Source organism: Castor canadensis, unplaced genomic scaffold (genome assembly GCF_047511655.1).
Source record: "Castor canadensis unplaced genomic scaffold, mCasCan1.hap1v2 HAP1_SCAFFOLD_1488, whole genome shotgun sequence".
NCBI classification, from domain to species: domain Eukaryota; kingdom Metazoa; phylum Chordata; class Mammalia; order Rodentia; family Castoridae; genus Castor; species Castor canadensis.
Genome location: NW_027395482.1, coordinates 1 through 18,541, shown reverse-complemented (window position 1 = coordinate 18,541; position 18,541 = coordinate 1). Strand labels below are relative to the sequence as shown.

The following is an 18,541-nucleotide window of genomic DNA, read 5'->3' as shown; positions in this document are numbered from 1 at the left end:
TATTTATGATTTGAAAATCCTTTCCCAGTTAAAATTTATTAAAAATAAAACAAACCTCACTTCCATGCTTTCTTAAGTTTTTCCATTCAAATTAATTTTTTAAAATTTAATTTTAAGTTAGGTAACTAAATATGTTTTGTAAAGACTGTTTAGGAAATTTCTAGCTCTGGAAAAGTGTCATTGGCTTTAGTATTTTTGTCTTTAATATGATATTTTACTAATCATTATTTTTTGACATTTTAAATAAAAGATGTGTCTTGGTTTTAAGTGTTTTCTTAAAATGCATCTTTTTTATTTAGGAACTGATGAGTCTCCGGAACCACTGCCAATCCCCACATTTTTGTTGGGTTATGATTATGATTTTCTGGTGCTTTCTCCATTTGCTCTCCCTTACTGGGAGAGACTTATGCTGGAACCTTATGGATCTCAAAGAGATATAGCCTATGTTGTACTATGTCCAGAGAACGAAGCTTTGTTAAATGGAGCCAAAAGCTTTTTTAGAGATCTCACTGCAATATACGAGGTAGGTGTTTTAAAAAGACGTAACCTTTTAAAACTACTTCATGATTTATATGTTTATGTATAAAATATACTGGCAAGTTCATCTGGTTGCCACAGTGATGATGGTGAGAAATAAGATGTTTAGTTCTCATACTAGCCATTTGTAGTCTGTCAAGTTTGAGCTAATCTGTTAGGTGTGTGTGCCCTTGGATTATGGTGGAAAACATTATATTGAGGGAAGAATAGGAGGGCACATATATCCTCTACACTGGGCATGGTAATGCATGCCTATAATCTATGTACTTGAATAGCTGAGACAAGAGGATCTTGAGTTTGAGACCAGCTGAATTACATAGGGAGTTCCAAGCCAGTCTGGGTTACTAGTGAGAGCTGTCTCAAAATAAATGGTTAAAAGAGAAAATAATGTAACTATTTCTAAAACAAAAGGTAGCATTGTTAAATAACCAGGATAAAAGTTATACTTGTGAAAATTCTAAACTGAATGTGGTGGTGTACACCTGTAATCACAGCTACTATACTAAGGAGATCAAGGCAGGAGACTTGAGAGTTTGTGGCCAGCCTGAGCAAAGATAGAACTTATCTCAAAAACAGAATACAAGGGCTTGGGGTGTTGGTCAAGTGGTAGAGTGCCTGTTTAGCAAGCAAACTCCAAAACTGCCAAAAACAGACAAACAATGCAAACAAAAGTACTGGAGGTGTGGCTCAAATGATAGAGCACTTGCCTAGTATGTGTTAAGTCCCTGGGTTGAATCCATAGTGCCACCTTCCAAACTCTATCCCTGTTTCAAATATGTCCCTGTTTCTTCAGGAGCTCAGGTAGTGACATTAGGTCTCACTTTCCTGATATGTAAAATAAATATCTGCTAGATATCACCATAGTATTTTAGTTTGGAAGTTCTTGACTATTTCACATTGTAATTCTCATACTGTATCTGTCACTAGGTGCACTAATAATAAATTGTACCATCCTTTATTCACAAATACTTTGAAATCTAGCCTATCTTAATTTCTTTTACATTCTGAGTTTGTTACTGTGTTGCTTTTATTTACTTATAAATTTTTGCAGTTGACTAAGGCATCTATTAGGTGTGTCTTCAATCCCCCCCCACCCCCGGCAGTACTGGGGTTTGAAATCAGGGCCTCACGCTTGCTAGGCAGGTGCTCTACCACTTGAGCCACTCCACCAGTGTGAAGTGTGTCTTTCTATAACTAAATAAATATTTTGTAAGGAATATTATTTGGAGCATTTGTCCTGAAAAATCCTCTCCCCAAAAAGTTGTGTAGTTAAATAGACTTGTGGAAACATTGTGTATTCTATATCTTTTAGAGATTCACAATGCATACTAAGTTCTTGAAGACCTCTAATGTTTTATGGTAAAGAAATTGAAATTTGTTTAATCCTCTTTTGCAAATTTACTTGACATTGGGCTTCTTAAAACTGAGCAACCCACAGAATTAGCAGAAGATTTGGCAAATATATAGTGTATTTATATACCAATTTTAGTTTTGTTTTAACTTAAGGATATATACTTTAAAGTATAGACACAGATGTATGTACATCCTAAAATGATTACTTTTTTGTTTGGTTTTTTTTTTTTTGGGAGGTGAGGTCTTACTATGTTGCCAGGCTCAACTCCTAGGCCTTCCTTCTGCCTTAGTTTCCTGAGTGGCTGGGACTGCAGGCAGGTGTCACTCACCTGGAGCTTTTTTTGTTTGTTTTGTCTTGCTGTGTAGCCCAGACTAGCCATGAACTGTGATCTTCCTGCCTCAGCCTCCTGTGTGCTAGGAGTACAGGTGTGTAAACCATTCTTGGCAATAAGTACATTTTTATATTTACTTATTCCTGCATCTGTAAGCTTTCATTAGTCAGAACAAATGGGTCTAATGCTGCTAGTAATATCTAGCTGCTTTTTCACTGTAGCTATTGAGACAAGGTCTCACTAAGCTCAGGATCATTGGCTCTGTTCTTTACACTTCTCAAATGTTAATTACAAATAAGCTTATTTTAAATGGCTTAAATAATTAATTTATAATGTATACCTAAATAGTGTAATAATTCACTAATTTTCCTTTCTGTATATGTATTTGTAGTCTTGTCGATTAGGTCAACATAGACCTATCTCTCGACTTTTGACGGATGGGATCATGAGAGTGGGATCTACTGCATCAAAGAAACTATCAGAAAAGTTGGTAGCAGAATGGTTTTCTCAGACAGCTGATGGTAACAATGAAGCATTTTCTAAGCTCAAGCTTTATGCACAAGTCTGCAGATATGATCTAGGTATTAAACTTGCATTTATTGTATAAGACAATTTTAGCAAAGTGTGGCCTGGTTTACCAGCTATTTTTTTTAATTAAATTTTATTAGAATATAGCCATCTCCATTTATTTACGTATTGTTTCTGTTGACTTTTGTACTGTAAAATAGAGCTAAGTAACGACAGAGACTGTAGTCTGCAAAAATATTTATTATCTGATCCTTTACAGAAAAGGTTTATTGATCCTATTAGGTGGAAACTGTGGGTACTGAGCTATTTTCTGTTGTTCTGTAGGGTTTAATGTTTGTGGTAAGGTTTGTGATTTATTAATTATTGAGAGAGAAAATAATTTGTCTATAAACTGTACAACATCAAGTAATAGTTCCTTGCTGTAGCAAAGAAAATGACTATCATTTAAGACATTTTTGTTACCATTGTTAAATTAAATATCCTTATCTGAAAGGCACCTTTAAAGGGCTAGAAGCATGGCTCAAGCGGTAAGAGTACCTGCCTAGCTACCTTAAAAAATGCTGAGGTTAGCTCAGTAGTCTTTAGAATTTCCTTCCTTTTTTTTTTTTTTTCTGGCGGTACTAGGGTTTGAACTTGACCTCATGCTTACTAGGCAGGTGCTCTACCACTTGAGCCACATTTCCAGTCGAACTTCCTTTAGATTTAATCCAAAGCCATATAGTTCCAAACTATTGAATCTCATTGACATTTCAATAATTTGTGCCTTGTGATCACATTTTTCCACTTTGTATTTTAGTTAGTTATCATTGTTGCCATTATTTCTTCATTTTGTGATTTAGGAACACTTTCATGGTTTGATGAAAATTTGCTAGATACTGTTTTTATGTTTAATTGTGCCTTGGAAATAGAATTTTTATTATACTTTCAAAAATTTGTTTCTTGAGTTTCTAGGAGAAAACAATGCTGCATACACTGTTAGCAAGCAGTTTGGGAAAAATAATTACTAAGAAAGTATCAGCTAGATTATTTCTTATTCATATGGTGGAAGAAAAAAAAAAAAACAGTCAGTGAAATAAAGAATTAAGTATCCTGTCTTTATTCTTTAGGTCCGTATCTTGCTTCCCAGCCGTTGGACAGCTCTCTGCTTTCTCAGCCAAATTTAGTTACCCCTACAAATCAGTCTTTGATTACTCCACCTCAGATAACAAATACTGGAAATGCTACTACTCCATCTGCCACCTTAGCATCTGCAGCAAGCAGCACTATAACGATGACTTCTTCAGGTGTTGCAATATCGACTTCAGTTGCCACAGCAAATTCAACTTTGACCACAACTTCATCTTCATCATCCTCCAACTTAAATAGTGGAGTATCATCAAGTAAATTACCTTCGTTTCCACCTTTTGGCAGTATGAACAGTAGTGGTACAGGACTTGTGTCTGCCCAAGCAAGTACAGTTCAGAGTGGCCAGCTAGGAGGGCAACAGTCAGCAGCTCTACAGACAGCTGGGATTTCAGGAGAGTCATCATCACTTCCCACTCAACCACATCCTGATGTGTCTGAAAGGTACCTTTAAAATTACTGGTCTAGGGTCTGGTAGAGTGCCTGCCTAGCAAGCATGAGGCCCTGAGTTCAAGCCCCAGTACTGCCTCCCCACACTACTCCCCCCCCCCAAAAAAAAAAAAAAAAGAGAAAGATTTTAAAAATACTGATCTTTGGGTCTGGGAGCTCAGTAGTATAGTACGTGAACCCTGGGTTCAATTCCCAGAAGCAAAAAAAAAAGAATAAAAATAAGTTTTTATTTACAGAAATGTAAAAACTAATGCTTTTTTTTTTTTTTTTTCCTAAATAGGAAATGTTATTTTGATCTTATCCTTGGAATTTAGTTTTTATTATGTTGAATATTTTATGTATGAAATTGTAAAAGGGATCTTTATAAAGTATTTTATTTATATATTTAAGAATCCTAGAACCTCAGGGTGGGAGTTAAAATCTTAAAAACCGTTTAGTCCGGATTCCTATGTGATACTTGATTCTGTCCTGTGACATAACAAATACATTTGCCTGTGTAAATCCAGCAATTGAAAAATCCCTATTGAGCAGCTTTACCATCTTACCAAGTTTTGAATTTCACCTCTGTCATTTACTGACTCTGATTTGAGGGAAGTTTTACCTCTCTACTCATACATCCTTATCTGCAAAATGGGAGACATATAATATATAATTGTTTCACATAATGCTTTCCAAGTTATTTATAATGACAGTTACGATGACAACTTTCATTCTTTTTTGATGAAGGTATTAGGAGAACTTTATTTTCTTTATAGGTCAGGTTAACCTGAGCTTAAGTTATGTTTGTCAACTACCCAGGATGCAATCATGCCCAAAGATATGCTCATAAATAAGGGTGAAAAAAAAACATTATCCAGATTAGTCTACCCATCTTGAATATTTAAATAGGTTTGAATTAAAAAAAAAAAAGGAAACTCACACACCAAAGAGTGAAACTTACTCACCATTGAAGTTAGGAGTCATGAGTTTAATGCGTATAGTCTAAAAATGTACTAGAACATTGAATAGATATGAAAAATTGGTTTCTTTCTGGTCTAGATGTCTTGTTTCTAGACAGTTTTGTGATTAGGGGCATTTACTGAGATGGGTTTCAGAGACCTATCTTTGTCTCAGTTTTACTCCTTAAGTGCTAAGTTCTCTTTGATTTCCAGTAATTTATGGTTTTAAGAAGACTATTCCTTTTGTTTATTTTTTTAAATGCAAGACCTCGTGATGCAAGGGACTTTGTACACTGTGGAATGGGTCATATAGGGTTTATGGTTCTCTTTGGGGAGAAAGAAATATCCTTAATTTTCAGAGAGGCTCTCTGTTATCTATCACCAAAAAAAAGAAGGGATATAAGAACTTGCTTTGAAGCTTCCCCAAGCAAATACAGTATAATTCTTTGTCTTATTTCCAACTCAAATTTTAGCACAATGGATCGTGACAAAGTGGGAATCCCCACAGATGGTGATTCACATGCAATTACCTATCCACCTGCTATTGTTGTTTATATAATTGATCCTTTTACATATGAAAATAAAGATGAGAGTGCTAACTCTTCTAACGTATGGACTTTGGGGCTCCTTCGATGCTTTCTGGAAATGGTCCAGACTCTTCCTCCTCATATCAAGAGTACTGTTTCTGTACAGGTAAGAATTTGATGTTTCAGAAGCTTAAAAGGTACTACTTTCCTGTATTCAATTTGATTTTCTAAAGCTAGGTTGTATTGATTTTACTAGACATTTTAAGAGTTTATAAGAGATAATTGTATAGTCATATCATAATAATGAAGAATGAAACGATTACATTTAGTACATTGATTGTGTTTCTCTTGTGTTATTTTATAAGTCAGTTTTTAAGTTCATGAACCTAAGTAGAAAAATATAGCATGGACCTAAATAATCTACACTTCTAATTAAGACAGGTTGCAAGTTAAAGTGGAAGAAAATTACTCATAGTAAGTTATTTGAGGAAATTTTGATTTCTTGATTTTTATAGATTTCAACAGATCTATTCCATGGGAGTATTGGTATTTAATTGTCATGTAGAAATTTTTATGGTTTTTAGATGACCCATTAGTTCAGGTCTTATTGGTAAAACTGTTTATTAACAAACTATGTAATAGATAAGAAAACAGTTCTTTAGATAATAATTTAAGTTAGGTTTTGCTTAAATTTTTCAGTAAGGAGTTTTTAGTTTTAGCCACACAGTTTCTTTCATTCTCTGTTGCAAGTTTAACATTTATTATATTTACCTGTACCTCTTAGATTGTTCCTTGTCAATACCTGTTACAACCTGTGAAGCATGAAGATAGACAAATTTATACCCAGCATTTAAAATCTCTGGCTTTTTCGGCCTTTACCCAGTGTCGGAGACCACTTCCAACATCAACCAATGTAAAAACATTAACTGGCTTTGGTCCGGGTTTAGCCATGGAAACTGCTCTTAAAAGTCCCGATGTAAGTCTATTTTCCATAACCAAAGTTACTGAATGGCTGTACATTTTATGCAAAACTAATATTTTGTTTTGCCATTATTTCCCAATTTTAATTGTGTAGATGATATGTATTTTTCTGAGGTTGTATAATACTATAGTACCTTAATTTTTTATTTTACAGAGACCAGAGTGTATTCGACTTTATACACCTCCTTTTATTCTGGCTCCAGTAAAGGACAAACAGACGGAGCTGGGAGAGACATTTGGAGAAGCTGGACAAAAATACAATGTTCTTTTTGTGGGTTACTGTTTATCACATGATCAAAGGTGGATTCTTGCATCCTGCACAGATCTATATGGAGAACTTTTAGAAACGTGTATCATTAACATTGATGTTCCAAATAGGTACTTATATTTTCCTCAAAGTATGACTATATCATCCCAGTTAAAGTTTTTTCACACGCAGTCTTGCATATTATGTTTCATATTTAATGATCACAAAACTGGAAGCTTATATGCATTAAGATATTAAGAGTGAGGATTATGAGTACTTTTCACTCATTCTTTGTAGTGAATATTAATAGATAATTAAGATAATTAAAAATAATTTTGTCCAATCTGTTATACAGACAAAATTATTAAGGTCCCTAACTTTTGTATCATAAAGCTTGAAGTAGATTGGAGGTGTATCTCAAATGGTAGAACACTGGCTTTGCAAGTGCCAAGCCCTGAGTTCAAACTCCAGTCACACCAAAAAAAAAAATTGAAGTAATGTTTTCATTATTATTTGTGGTACTGGGGTTTGAACTTACAGCCTCATGCTTGCTAGGCGGGTGCTCTACCACTTGGGCCACTCTGTTAGCCCTGTTTTGTGTTTGGTATTTTTGAGATAGGGTCTCTCAAACTGTTTGCCTGTGTTGGTCTAGAACTGTGATCCTCCTGATCTCTGCCTCCCAAGTATTTAGAATTTTGAACAGCTATTATGTTTTATTTTTGAAGTAATGATTTTAGATGAAAATTTTTGAAAAATGGAACTAGAAAGATCTATTGAAACTGATCTGGGGCTAAGCTTGATCTCAAAATAAATAAGTAAATAAATAAACAAACAAACCTGAAGCTGAGTGTGTGCCCATTGTTCCAGATACTTAGGAGGCTGAGGCAGGAGGATTTCTTGAGTTGAAAGCCAGCTAGGGCAACATAAAAAGGACCAATATCAAAACAGACAAACTTGCATGCCGCATGTATGATTTAAAAAGACAATTATTTGGAAGGGGGTGAATTCAACTATGATATAAGAACTTTTGGAAATGTCACAATGTATCTCCAGTACAACAATAAATTTTTTTAAACTAACAAGTTAGTATAAATTAATTGTTCAAAATGGTTTCATTATGATATTTACAGACATGCATGTAATATACTTTGATCAAATTCTTTCTTAATCTTCCCTCTCCCCATTGTATGATTTTCTGTATATTCTGCTTAGGACTTTTTCATAAAAGTGTAAAGCATTAAAATTCATTAAGGGACCAGGGAGTTGGGAATGCAGATTAGTGTTAAGACTGCATACTTAGTATACATGAGGTCTTGTTACCAATCAGTCAATAAAATAAAAACTAGCTTTTCAGAAAATTGAAATTTCTTAAAGTGTCATCATGTGAATTTTTGACTGTCTCTTCATTTCATTATGACTGTCTATTTCACTCAATAGAGCTCGTCGGAAAAAAGGTTCTGCTAGAAGATTTGGTCTACAGAAACTTTGGGAGTGGTGCTTAGGCCTGGTACAGATGAGTTCATTACCGTGGAGAGTTGTCATTGGCCGTCTGGGAAGGATTGGTCATGGAGAATTGAAAGGTAAAATTGTGCTTTATTTATTTTTTTCCATCATACTGGGGATTGAACCCAGGGCCTTGCACATGCTAGGAAAGTGCTTTGCCAATGAGCCATAGCCCTTACTTAGTTTTTAACTTTGTTTTATATTAACTTACATACTGTTCAGATCACATATAAGTATATTTGTCAAATAAAATGCTAAAGATTATCAGTAAAATGTTTGTTTTTAAAGAAGAAGCATCTCTGTGTTGTTAGTAGCTATTCTTGTTGGTTGGTCCCGTTTTGCCTCCTTCCTGCTTGTTATTCAACTCATCTCTGTTCAGCAAATAATAATTGAATATGGTATTCACTAAAATTAGGGGAATAATGTTACATACCATGTTTTCTTTCTTTTTTTGTTGGCTTTGGGGTCTGAACTCGGGGCTTCATGCTTGCTGGGCAGGTGCTCTGCCACTTGAGCCATGCCTCCAACCTTTTTGCTCTGCTTATTTTTGAGATAAGGTTTTGATTTTTGCCCAGCCCTGGACCAAGATCCTCCTATGTATTCTTCCCCCAGGAGCTGGAATGGCAGGTACCCGACACCTTTTCTGTTGAGGAGGCAGATTCTCTTGAACTTTTGGCCAGGGCTGGCCTGGATCCTCCTGATCTCAGCCTCCTGAATAGCTAGGATGACAGGAGCCTGCCAACTTGCTTAGCTACTGAGAGGGCGTCTTAGGAACTTTTTGCCTGGGCTGCCCTCAAACCATGATCCCCAAGTAGCTAGAATCATAGGTAGGAGGCACTGGGAAGACTTTTTTTTTTTTTTTTTTGTGGAACTGGGATTTGAACTCAGGGCCTCGTGCTTCCTAGGTAGGTGCTCTACCATTTGAATCAAGTCTCCAGCCCCCCTCCTTCCCTTTGTTTTTTGTTTGTATGTTTTAGTTATTTTTCAGGTATGGTCTCATGTTTTTGCTTGGTACCATCCTCAGACCTTCATCCTCCTACATTTGGCCTCTTTGTAACTTTGACCACAGCCCTGTACCACTATGCCTAACCTACTGATTGAGACAGGGTCTTGCTAACTTTTTACCTGGGCTGACTTTGAACCACAATCTTCCTGATCTCCTCCCTAACAGCTGCGGAATTGTAGGCATGAGCCGACATGGCTGGCCAGCATTAAGATTTTTTTTCTTTTTTGGTGGGATTGGGGTATGAACTCAGGGCTTTGCACTTGCAAAGCAGGCACTGTGTTGCTTGAACTACTTCTCCATTTTGTACCAGTTATTTTGGAGATGGAGTCTCATGAATTATTTGCCCGGACTGTCCTTGAACCAAGTTCCTCCCCATCTTAGCCTCCCAAGTAGCTAGTAATAACAGGCATGAGTTACTGGTACCCTACAACATTAAGATTGTTGACTTGATGATGGAATACACTAATTTTAAAATCACTAAATATTTCTCTCATGTTTTAACCTTGGTTCTGTAGCATAGAAACAATGTTGTTACTTTGAATATTAATACTCTTTTTACTGTTAATACCCACAGATTGGAGCTGTTTGCTGAGTCGTCGAAACTTGCAATCTCTAAGTAAAAGGCTCAAAGACATGTGTAGAATGTGTGGTATATCTGCTGCAGACTCTCCCAGCATTCTCAGTGCTTGCTTGGTAGCAATGGAACCCCAAGGCTCTTTTGTTATTATGCCAGGTTAGCTATCATTTGTTTATATCAGATTTAATTCCTCATGCGGTTAAATTTTTAATACTACATAAGATTTATTCTTTGTATATTAAAAGGAAAAATGTCTTTCATTCTCTTTTTAGATTCTGTGTCAACTGGTTCTGTATTTGGCAGAAGCACCACTCTAAATATGCAGACATCTCAGCTAAATACCCCACAAGATACATCATGCACTCATATACTTGTGTTCCCTACTTCTGCTTCTGTGCAAGTAGCTTCAGCTACTTATACCACTGAAAATTTGGATTTAGCTTTCAATCCCAACAATGGTAGGTGAATGCTCCTAAAAGTTTGTTGTTTTTGAGGTAGGGGCTTGCTATGTTGCCCAGGTTGGCCTTGAGCTCTTGGGATCAAGCAGTCCTTCTGCCTCAGCCTCCCAAGTAGCTTGGACTTCAGGTGTGCACCACTGCACCTGGCCTAAAAAGTTTTTAATGTTAACACTTTTGGTAAGTTGAATAATAGTCCTGAGAACATAGCCATATTCTATTCTGGAAATATGTGAATGTTACCCTAAGTTACTAAAAAAGGACGTTATAGATGTGGCTAAGTATATTGAGATGGGGAGGTTATCCTAGATTATGCAGGTGGGTTCTAAATGAAATACGTATTGTAAGGAGAAGGAGGCAAAGGAGGTTTCAAATATACACAGAAGAGAAGGCCACGTGATGGAAGCAGAAGGGTGCAAAGTCAGATGCTATGCCCCTCACTTTCAAAATTGGGTAAGGGACATGAAGTATTTAGTTCTAGATTCTTTCAAAGACAAGGAAACAGATTATCCCCTAGAGGCTGTAGAGGAAGTTTAGCTCTCCTGACGTCTTGGTTCCAGTCTAGTGAAATTAATTTGAGGCCATTTAAACTAAATGCAAGCTCTCTCCCATTTGAGCCACACCCTGAGCCCTTTTCTTTGAATTTCGTGTTGAGATAGGGTCTTGCTAATTTTGCCTATGTTGACTTCAAACTCATGATCCTCCTGCCTCCAATTCCTAAGTAGCTGAGATTACACATGTGTGCCACCACCCCTGGATTGATTTTTGTCTTTTGCATTGATATGTAACGAACCATTCTGATTCCCTTCTCAATTGTTTTCTTTGTGGTTACTATAGGGATAACAACTAATTTGAATTGATGTAAACTTATCTTGAATGGCATACACAATCTCTACTGTTATAAAACTCTGCCTCCACCATGTTATTTATGTCACAGATTATATCTTTATGTATTTGAGTGCCCAGTAATATTTGTAATTATTTGTGTGTATCATTTAAAACATTTAGGAAATAAAGAGTGGAGTTACAAAAAAAAGTTAATTTGAGAATTCTGGTGCCACAAACTATAAGAGAATAAATGTCTGAACAGATGTGAATTATTCCATAAGTCTTTTTTTTCCTCCTGGGGCGGTGTGGGTACTGGGGTTTGAACTCAGGGCATACACCATGAGTCACTTCATCAGCCCTTTTTTTGTGATAGGTTTTTTTTTCAAGATAGGGTCTGCAAACAATATGCCTAGGGCTAACTTAAACCTTAATCTTCCTGATCTCTGCCTCCTGAGTAGCTAGGATTATAGGCATGAGCCATTGGCTTCTAGCCATTAGTCTTATTTTGAAAGGTTATAATCATAAAATGTGTGTATTTATGTATATGCTTTTGAGGTACCTGTGAATAAAACTTTATAGCTCATGTTTTATCTTTATATCTTCACTTGGTTAAATTTTTTTACATAAACTGCTAGAGTAGAGATGTAACTTTTGGTGAAGCTTGTAGGTTGTATATAGTAGAAGAGGAAATAAATAATATTCCATTCTTACTTTGGACTATGTTAGAAAGTGCCAGATCTTTAAAGTTAGGAATTTAGGTATTAATTATTTTGTCTTTTAGTTTATTATGTAATTACTTGAGTATTTTTACCTAATAAAGAAGAGTGAGTAGTCCCATTTTTAAGGACATTTCCATTTCCTGATTATGTTTACTTTAGACTAGTTTCCTGTTGTTGCTGTAACAAATTACTACATACTTAGTGGTTTAAAAAAACACAAATTTGTTACCTTAGAGTAGGCTGTTAGAATGTTAGCAGGTTGATTCCCTCTGGAGACTCTAGAAGCTTGCCTTTGCCAGCTTCTAGAGGCCACTGTGCTCTCTGGCTCATCGCCCCTTCCTCTATCTTGAATGCCAGTGTAGTAGTGTAGTGTCATCAGTCTCCTTCATTGACTAATCCTTTTGCTTTCCTATCACTAGTAGAGTGCTTGCCTAGCATACATGAGACCTTGGGTTCAATCCCTGGCACCATAAGGAAAAAGAAAAAAAAGACATGAGAGTATAGGACCCACCTGGACAATCCAGAATAAACTCTCCATTCATGCTTCTTAGCTTGATCACATCTTTAAAAATCCTTTATGGTAACATAGTCATATATTCTTGAGATCATGATGTAGAAATCTTTTGGGAGTCATTATTCAGACTACTATATATATATATATATATATATTTTTTTTTTTTTAAATATGGAATGCTTCACGAATTTGCGTGTCATTCTTGCGCAGGGGCCATGCTAATCTTCTCTGTATCGTTCCAATTTTAGTATATGTGCTGCTGAAGCGAGCACCAGACTACTATATATTTGCTTATGCATTTTACATGACTATTAGCACAATACTTGGCATGTAGTAAACATTCAGTAAATGTTACAATAAACCATTTTGGTTAAAATTTATTTTAACTCTTTACTATGCATTGCAAGTGCTAGGCAGGTATGACTATGCAATATGGAAAATGGAGTTTTTAATTTCTTTCTCCTGTATAGATGGAGCAGACGGAATGGGTATCTTTGATTTATTAGACACAGGAGATGATCTTGATCCTGATATTATTAATATCCTTCCTGCATCTCCAACTGCATCTCCTGTACATTCTCCAGGATCTCATTACCCCCATGGAGGTGATGCTGGCAAGGTAATTCTATAACAGAAGTTCATTTTGTCTAAAGATCATGCATTTATTCACTAAGAAATTAATATATGAAATAGTAATTTTCCCTTGAAAAATAGCAAGAGGTGAGAGTAACTGAATGTTCATACACTTCTGTTTGATAGCCATCAATACTTTTTTTTTTTTTTTTTTTTTGAGACAGGGTCTCACTATGTAGCCCAGGCTTGACCTGAACTCACAGTCTTCCTACATTATTCTCTCAAGTGCTAGAATTAAAGGTATATGCCACCATGCCTGGTGACATCAGTACTTTGAATTATACATTATGTAGAAGGTCTCACAAAGCTCTGCTTTCCTGCTGGGCACTGGTGGTCATGATTGTAATCCTGGTTCTACTGAGGTTGAGGTCCGGAGTAAATATTTGGTGAGATGTCATCTCACAGATAACCAGTGGTTAACCAGTAGTAGAGCACCTGCTTTTCAAGCACAAAGAACTGAGTTCAAACCCACAAAAAAAAAGTTGAGCTTTCTCTAAATCTGCATTTTTTAGACTAGTTGTCATTTGCCATTTTGCCATAGTGTCAAGTATAAGATCACAGTATGTTTAAGAACCTGTATATGGATAAGAGCTGCATTCGTATCACTGTTGGGACAAGGACCATAATAGAAGTATTCATTTCCTCCCAAGAACAAGTAAAACACTGACCACCCATTCACTCTCTCATTTTATTTTTGGCAGTTAGGAAAGCAAGTAGTATTGTCCTTCTGTTTGAAGTCAAAAGTAATTAGGCATCATTGAATAACACATCTTTATTTGAGTGAAATTAGATGTAGTTATTTATTATAGCATGCATATGTTTAAAAATCAGTCTTTTTAAAGTAGGATAGGATCTTTGTCCAGTTTTACTATGCCCTTTCTTTTTTCTTCATTGTTTTTTGCTATTCTTCTGAGGGGGTAAAGGGTACTAGGGTTTGAACTTAGAGCCTTGCACTTGTTGCAGGTGCTTTTTTAACACTCATTGTTTTTGACACAGTGTCTCACTATGTAGCTTGGGCCGGCCTCTCACATACAAGAGGTTTCCTTCAGCCTTCCATGTGCTCGGCTCATAAGTGTGAACCACTATGCTTCACTCCTTTACTTTTTTTAAATGCAAGGAAATGAGATTATTGTAATATGTACCTGGGGTGGGTATGTTTGCTCATGCCTGTAATCTTAGCTAATCGAGAGGTAAGGATAAGAGGATTGTGGTTTGAGATCAACCTGATCAAAGAATGTTAGCCAGACCCTTTGGTGCATGCCTGTGTTCCCAGCTACTCAGGAGGCAGAGTCAGTAAGATTGTGTCCAAGGCCAGCACAAAAGCACAAGACCCTATCTGAAACATAAACTGAAAGGGCTGGAGTTGTGGCTTGAACCACAATGCAATGCCTTGAGCTCAAATTCCACTACCACAAAAAAAAAGTATCTGTATAGTTTATATTTAAGAGCACTAATAATCCCACTTTCTTAATTAACAATTTTTACTTTTACCAAGTTACTTTCTTTCCACATATATTTATTTTCAGCTTTCAATAAATATAATCAGCATTTATTTTTCACAGTGTCACTATTTGGCCCAGGATTGCTTTGAATTCACAGTCCTCCTGCCTCAGCCTCCCAAGTGCTGAGATTGTAAGTTTACACTACTATGCTTGGCTTTTTTCTTTTCTTGAGACAAGGTCTTATATGTTTTGCAGACTGGCCTTGACTCTTGTGATCCTCCTGTCTCAGACTTCCAAGTATCTGTGTTTATAGGCATGCACCTAGCTTCTATAATCATCTTTTTAATGTTGCTGATATATTATAACTTTTGCTATATCATTCCCAAAATGTTGGACATTAAGTATTTTTTTTCTATTTTAGGTACTGATATAATGAGCATTTTCACGTATATGACTATCATTTAATAGTATTACATGTTGCCATAATGCTTTCCATAACACTGGTAACTGCATTCTATATATATATATATATATATAGAATATATATATATATATAGTTAGGCGAATTCAGCTAAATTGAATCCACCTTTTGGATTGAAGTGTAATTGTCAGGACTTAGTTGTGGTGCTATTGGGAAATAAGTTGGAAATTTTGTTAAACATTTTATTTTTTTTACTTAGCTGCAACGATTTATACACACACACACAAAACCGGGACATAATAATACAAATTTATTAATATGTTTGGCATTTTTAGAACCCTTTTTTGTTTTTTTTCTTTTGGTGGTGGTACTGAGGTTTGAACTCAAGGCTTCAAATTTGTTAGGTTGGCATTATACTACTTGAAATGCTGTCACTAACTATGATACTGTTATTAAGTGTTTAACTATTTTGTTTTCAGTATTCTTCAGTGTTTTTAAATTGTTGTCATAGAGTAATGAGACTGATCACCATACGCCATTTTGTATTTATATCTGTTGCCTTCATATATTGCATGAACTCTAATAAAATTTTAATTTTGTCTTTTTTAAGGGTCAGGGTACTGATCGGCTACTTTCAACAGAATCTCATGATGAAGTAACTAATATTCTTCAGCAACCATTGGCCCTTGGATACTTTGTATCAACTGCCAAAGCGGGTCCATTACCTGACTGGTTCTGGTCAGCATGTCCTCAAGCACAATATCAGTGTCCCCTTTTTCTTAAGGTATTACCCTTTCTTTGCCAGTTCCTAATTCTAATTGGCAACTTGATTCCTAAGAAATATAGAAATGGCTTTTATAGCTTGTCTTATATTCTAAGTTCTTTAATGCATTGCCACATATAACTGAGAATTGTCCCATTGTGAGATGCTAATTTTTAAAATTTAAGTTTGAACTTCAAGTCAAACTATTGTAATATTTGCTTTTAGTAGAATTTTCACCTGCTCATATGGAACTTTAGAGCTGAGAGAATCTTTTCATTTTCTAGGTGAGCATAATTAAGTACAGAAAAACTCACCTGTCCAAGGCCAGTAAACTTAAGACTGAAACCTGGATCTTTTAGTGATTATTATGTTGTTTTTTGAATTACATCATACTCCACTCCCATTATGTTGCATTATTATGTGGACTAAAATATTCATCAGCCTTTGTAGTATTAATTTTTATTTTCATTAATTACCTCCTTAAGAAAGCTTTCTTTCTAGCTCTCGGCTGAGGCAGGAGGATTTTGTGTTTGAGGCCCTCCTGGGCTACGTAGTAAATTCCAGAACAGCATGGCTACATAGGAAGACCCCCACCCCCAAAAAAGTAAAAATACAAATTGAAAGAAAACAAAAGGAAAGAAAGTTTGCTCGCTTGATGTAAATTGCTGTATTAAAACCATTATGTCTGCTTTGCAAGGCAAGAAGCCCTGGGTTTAAAACCCAGTCCCACAAAAATAAATAGATAGATAAATAGTAAAACAAAACAAACAAAAAGCTTCTTTGTAAAAAACTATTGAGTGGTTTTTAAGAAATGAAATTCTTAGACCGATAGTGACTTACTCTGTTCTATCAAAACATTCTATAATGAGTTAGTAATGTAACTGAAGTTAACTCACAAAATGGTAAAGTAAAATGACATGAAAATTCTGTGCACAGTTTATTGCTGCTGCTATTACTGTTTCAAAATAACAAATTAAGATCTGACTCACATATCATAACCTCCTCCCCCAGTGTTTTAATTTCCTAATTCGTGCTAATATAAATGCTTGCTGAGTTTTTCTCAGGGTAAAAGACACATTGTATGCTTTAGTTTCTTGAGCTTATATTTTGGTGGTTACTAAACCTGTAGGCTTCTTGCTATCTTTTACACTTAATGCTATTAGATCTTGATATCCGTGGGTCACATTCTGTTGAGTCAGTGTCATTTGAGATTAAACGATGGACTTCTGTGGCACATTCATAAAGAATCCAGCAGCTGATAATCTGATTTATTTTTATTTCTTATTTATTTATTTTGTGGAACTGGGGGGTTGAATCCTTGCTGGGCAAGCCCTCTAGTACTGAGGTATATCTCAGCCCTTGAATGAACTATTAATGACATAATATATTTAAGGCATGTTGGCTAAGGTAATAGTGTTATCCTGTGACTTTTCTTCCTTTTCCAGTAGACATGCAGCGGTCTATACAAATCTCATTACAAGAACAACTTCCCAAGGGGTTTTCTGCAGAATAGAAATCCTTAAAGTCTCCACAACTCAAAGGATACTTTGGTTCTTTGGGAAGTGCTACACATGCTTTCTGCCCTCTTTTGTAGTCATAATGCATGTATGCACACTAAAGGCTCTGAAAACATAGCAGTAAATTACATTGTTTACCTAGCATTTTCCAAATTTATTTTTGTACACAAGAAAAAGATTGTGTAACACCTATTTATAGTTTGTGACCTTAGTGTTTCAGGGCTTAAGTGTTTTAAGGAAACACGACTTTACAAAAAGTCCAAGGGACTATCCAGATTCTTTTCTACTCAATATTTATTTGCAGAGAGGATAGTGTAAAGGGAGCATTCACCCTCAGATACAGTGTAACAAGATTAGGACTTCTGGTTCTGAATTACCAGGTAAGGCATAACTTACCATAATTTTGTTCACCATTTTTTCATGCATCTCATTTTAGTTCTATACTATAGTTAGTAAAACTGGTATTTTTCTCTTCGTTTGAAAAAAATAGTGGGTCTCCTAGATGGTTAAAAATCATTTTATCAGAGGAATTAGAGCACTGGTACTAATTAATATTAATTTATTTTGTAGTGATTTGCCATGTGAGGGTTTTGTTTATAACTTAAAAATTAAGAGTTTGTAAACATTTCAAACCTACATGTCTGTGGTTCTATTCCTGAATATACTACACAAGAGTTTACACATATATACAAAGTTGCAAGGGGAGAGCATGTAATTTATAATAAAAGGTATCTTTTATAATACATAGATTTGTACCTTTTGCAGTATTTAGAATGAGATCTACCAGAAGTTTTTGTGGTGAACACTACCACTGTCTTGTCACAGCATTTTAACATTATTACACATTTTGGCTTATAAACAAGGTGATTCGCTTTATTTAATTGAAATGTGAAGAAGAGCAACACTATTCACTGTTGTACTTAAATGAGTGTGTTTCTATTATGGGTAAGCCTCTTAGGAAGTTTATTGGGCACAGAAGGCATCTGTGCCCTGGGATTAATTAGAGTGTTGAGAATTCAACCAAAGCTTGCTCTAAGGTTTACAGCTTTGAAAGTAAAATATTTGGATGCTTACTCTTTTTACTTTTTTTTTTTTAGTGTTTTTGTGTTTAGACCTAGGTATGTCTAAACACAATGTAACTTAAGGAC

The 18,541-nt window shown here is 35.5% G+C and overlaps 1 protein-coding gene and 1 non-coding gene across 2 annotated transcripts; one reads left to right on the top strand and one right to left on the bottom strand.

Moving 5' to 3' along the window:
• The first annotated feature begins 211 nt into the window (after positions 1–211).
• LOC141420616 (mediator of RNA polymerase II transcription subunit 13-like) lies at positions 212–18,513 on the top strand. Its single transcript, XM_074064655.1, has 11 exons — positions 212–523; positions 2,614–2,803; positions 3,857–4,316; positions 5,734–5,953; positions 6,572–6,763; positions 6,923–7,146; positions 8,453–8,595; positions 10,099–10,257; positions 10,374–10,559; positions 13,088–13,236; positions 15,724–18,513. The coding sequence occupies exons 1-11, from the start codon at positions 251–253 to the stop codon at positions 16,015–16,017; spliced, it is 2,490 nt and encodes an 829-aa protein (XP_073920756.1). The 5' UTR covers positions 212–250; the 3' UTR covers positions 16,018–18,513.
• LOC141420617 (U6 spliceosomal RNA) lies at positions 12,783–12,889 on the bottom strand. The gene has a single exon (XR_012445134.1). It is a non-coding gene; the product is annotated as a U6 spliceosomal RNA (small nuclear RNA).
• Positions 18,514–18,541: the final 28 nt, after the last annotated feature.

What these genes read in the sequence shown, in the direction of transcription:
- LOC141420616 (XM_074064655.1), top strand. Translation starts at nt 251, where the DNA reads ATGTGTCTTGGTTTTAAGTGTTTTCTTAAAATGCATCTTTTTTATTTA. An exon ending in AACATTGATGTTCCAAATAG is followed by an intron (nt 7,147 to 8,452) that starts GTACTTATATTT and finishes TTCACTCAATAG; the next exon opens with AGCTCGTCGGAAAAAAGGTT. An exon ending in AGCTTTCAATCCCAACAATG is followed by an intron (nt 10,560 to 13,087) that starts GTAGGTGAATGC and finishes TCTCCTGTATAG; the next exon opens with ATGGAGCAGACGGAATGGGT.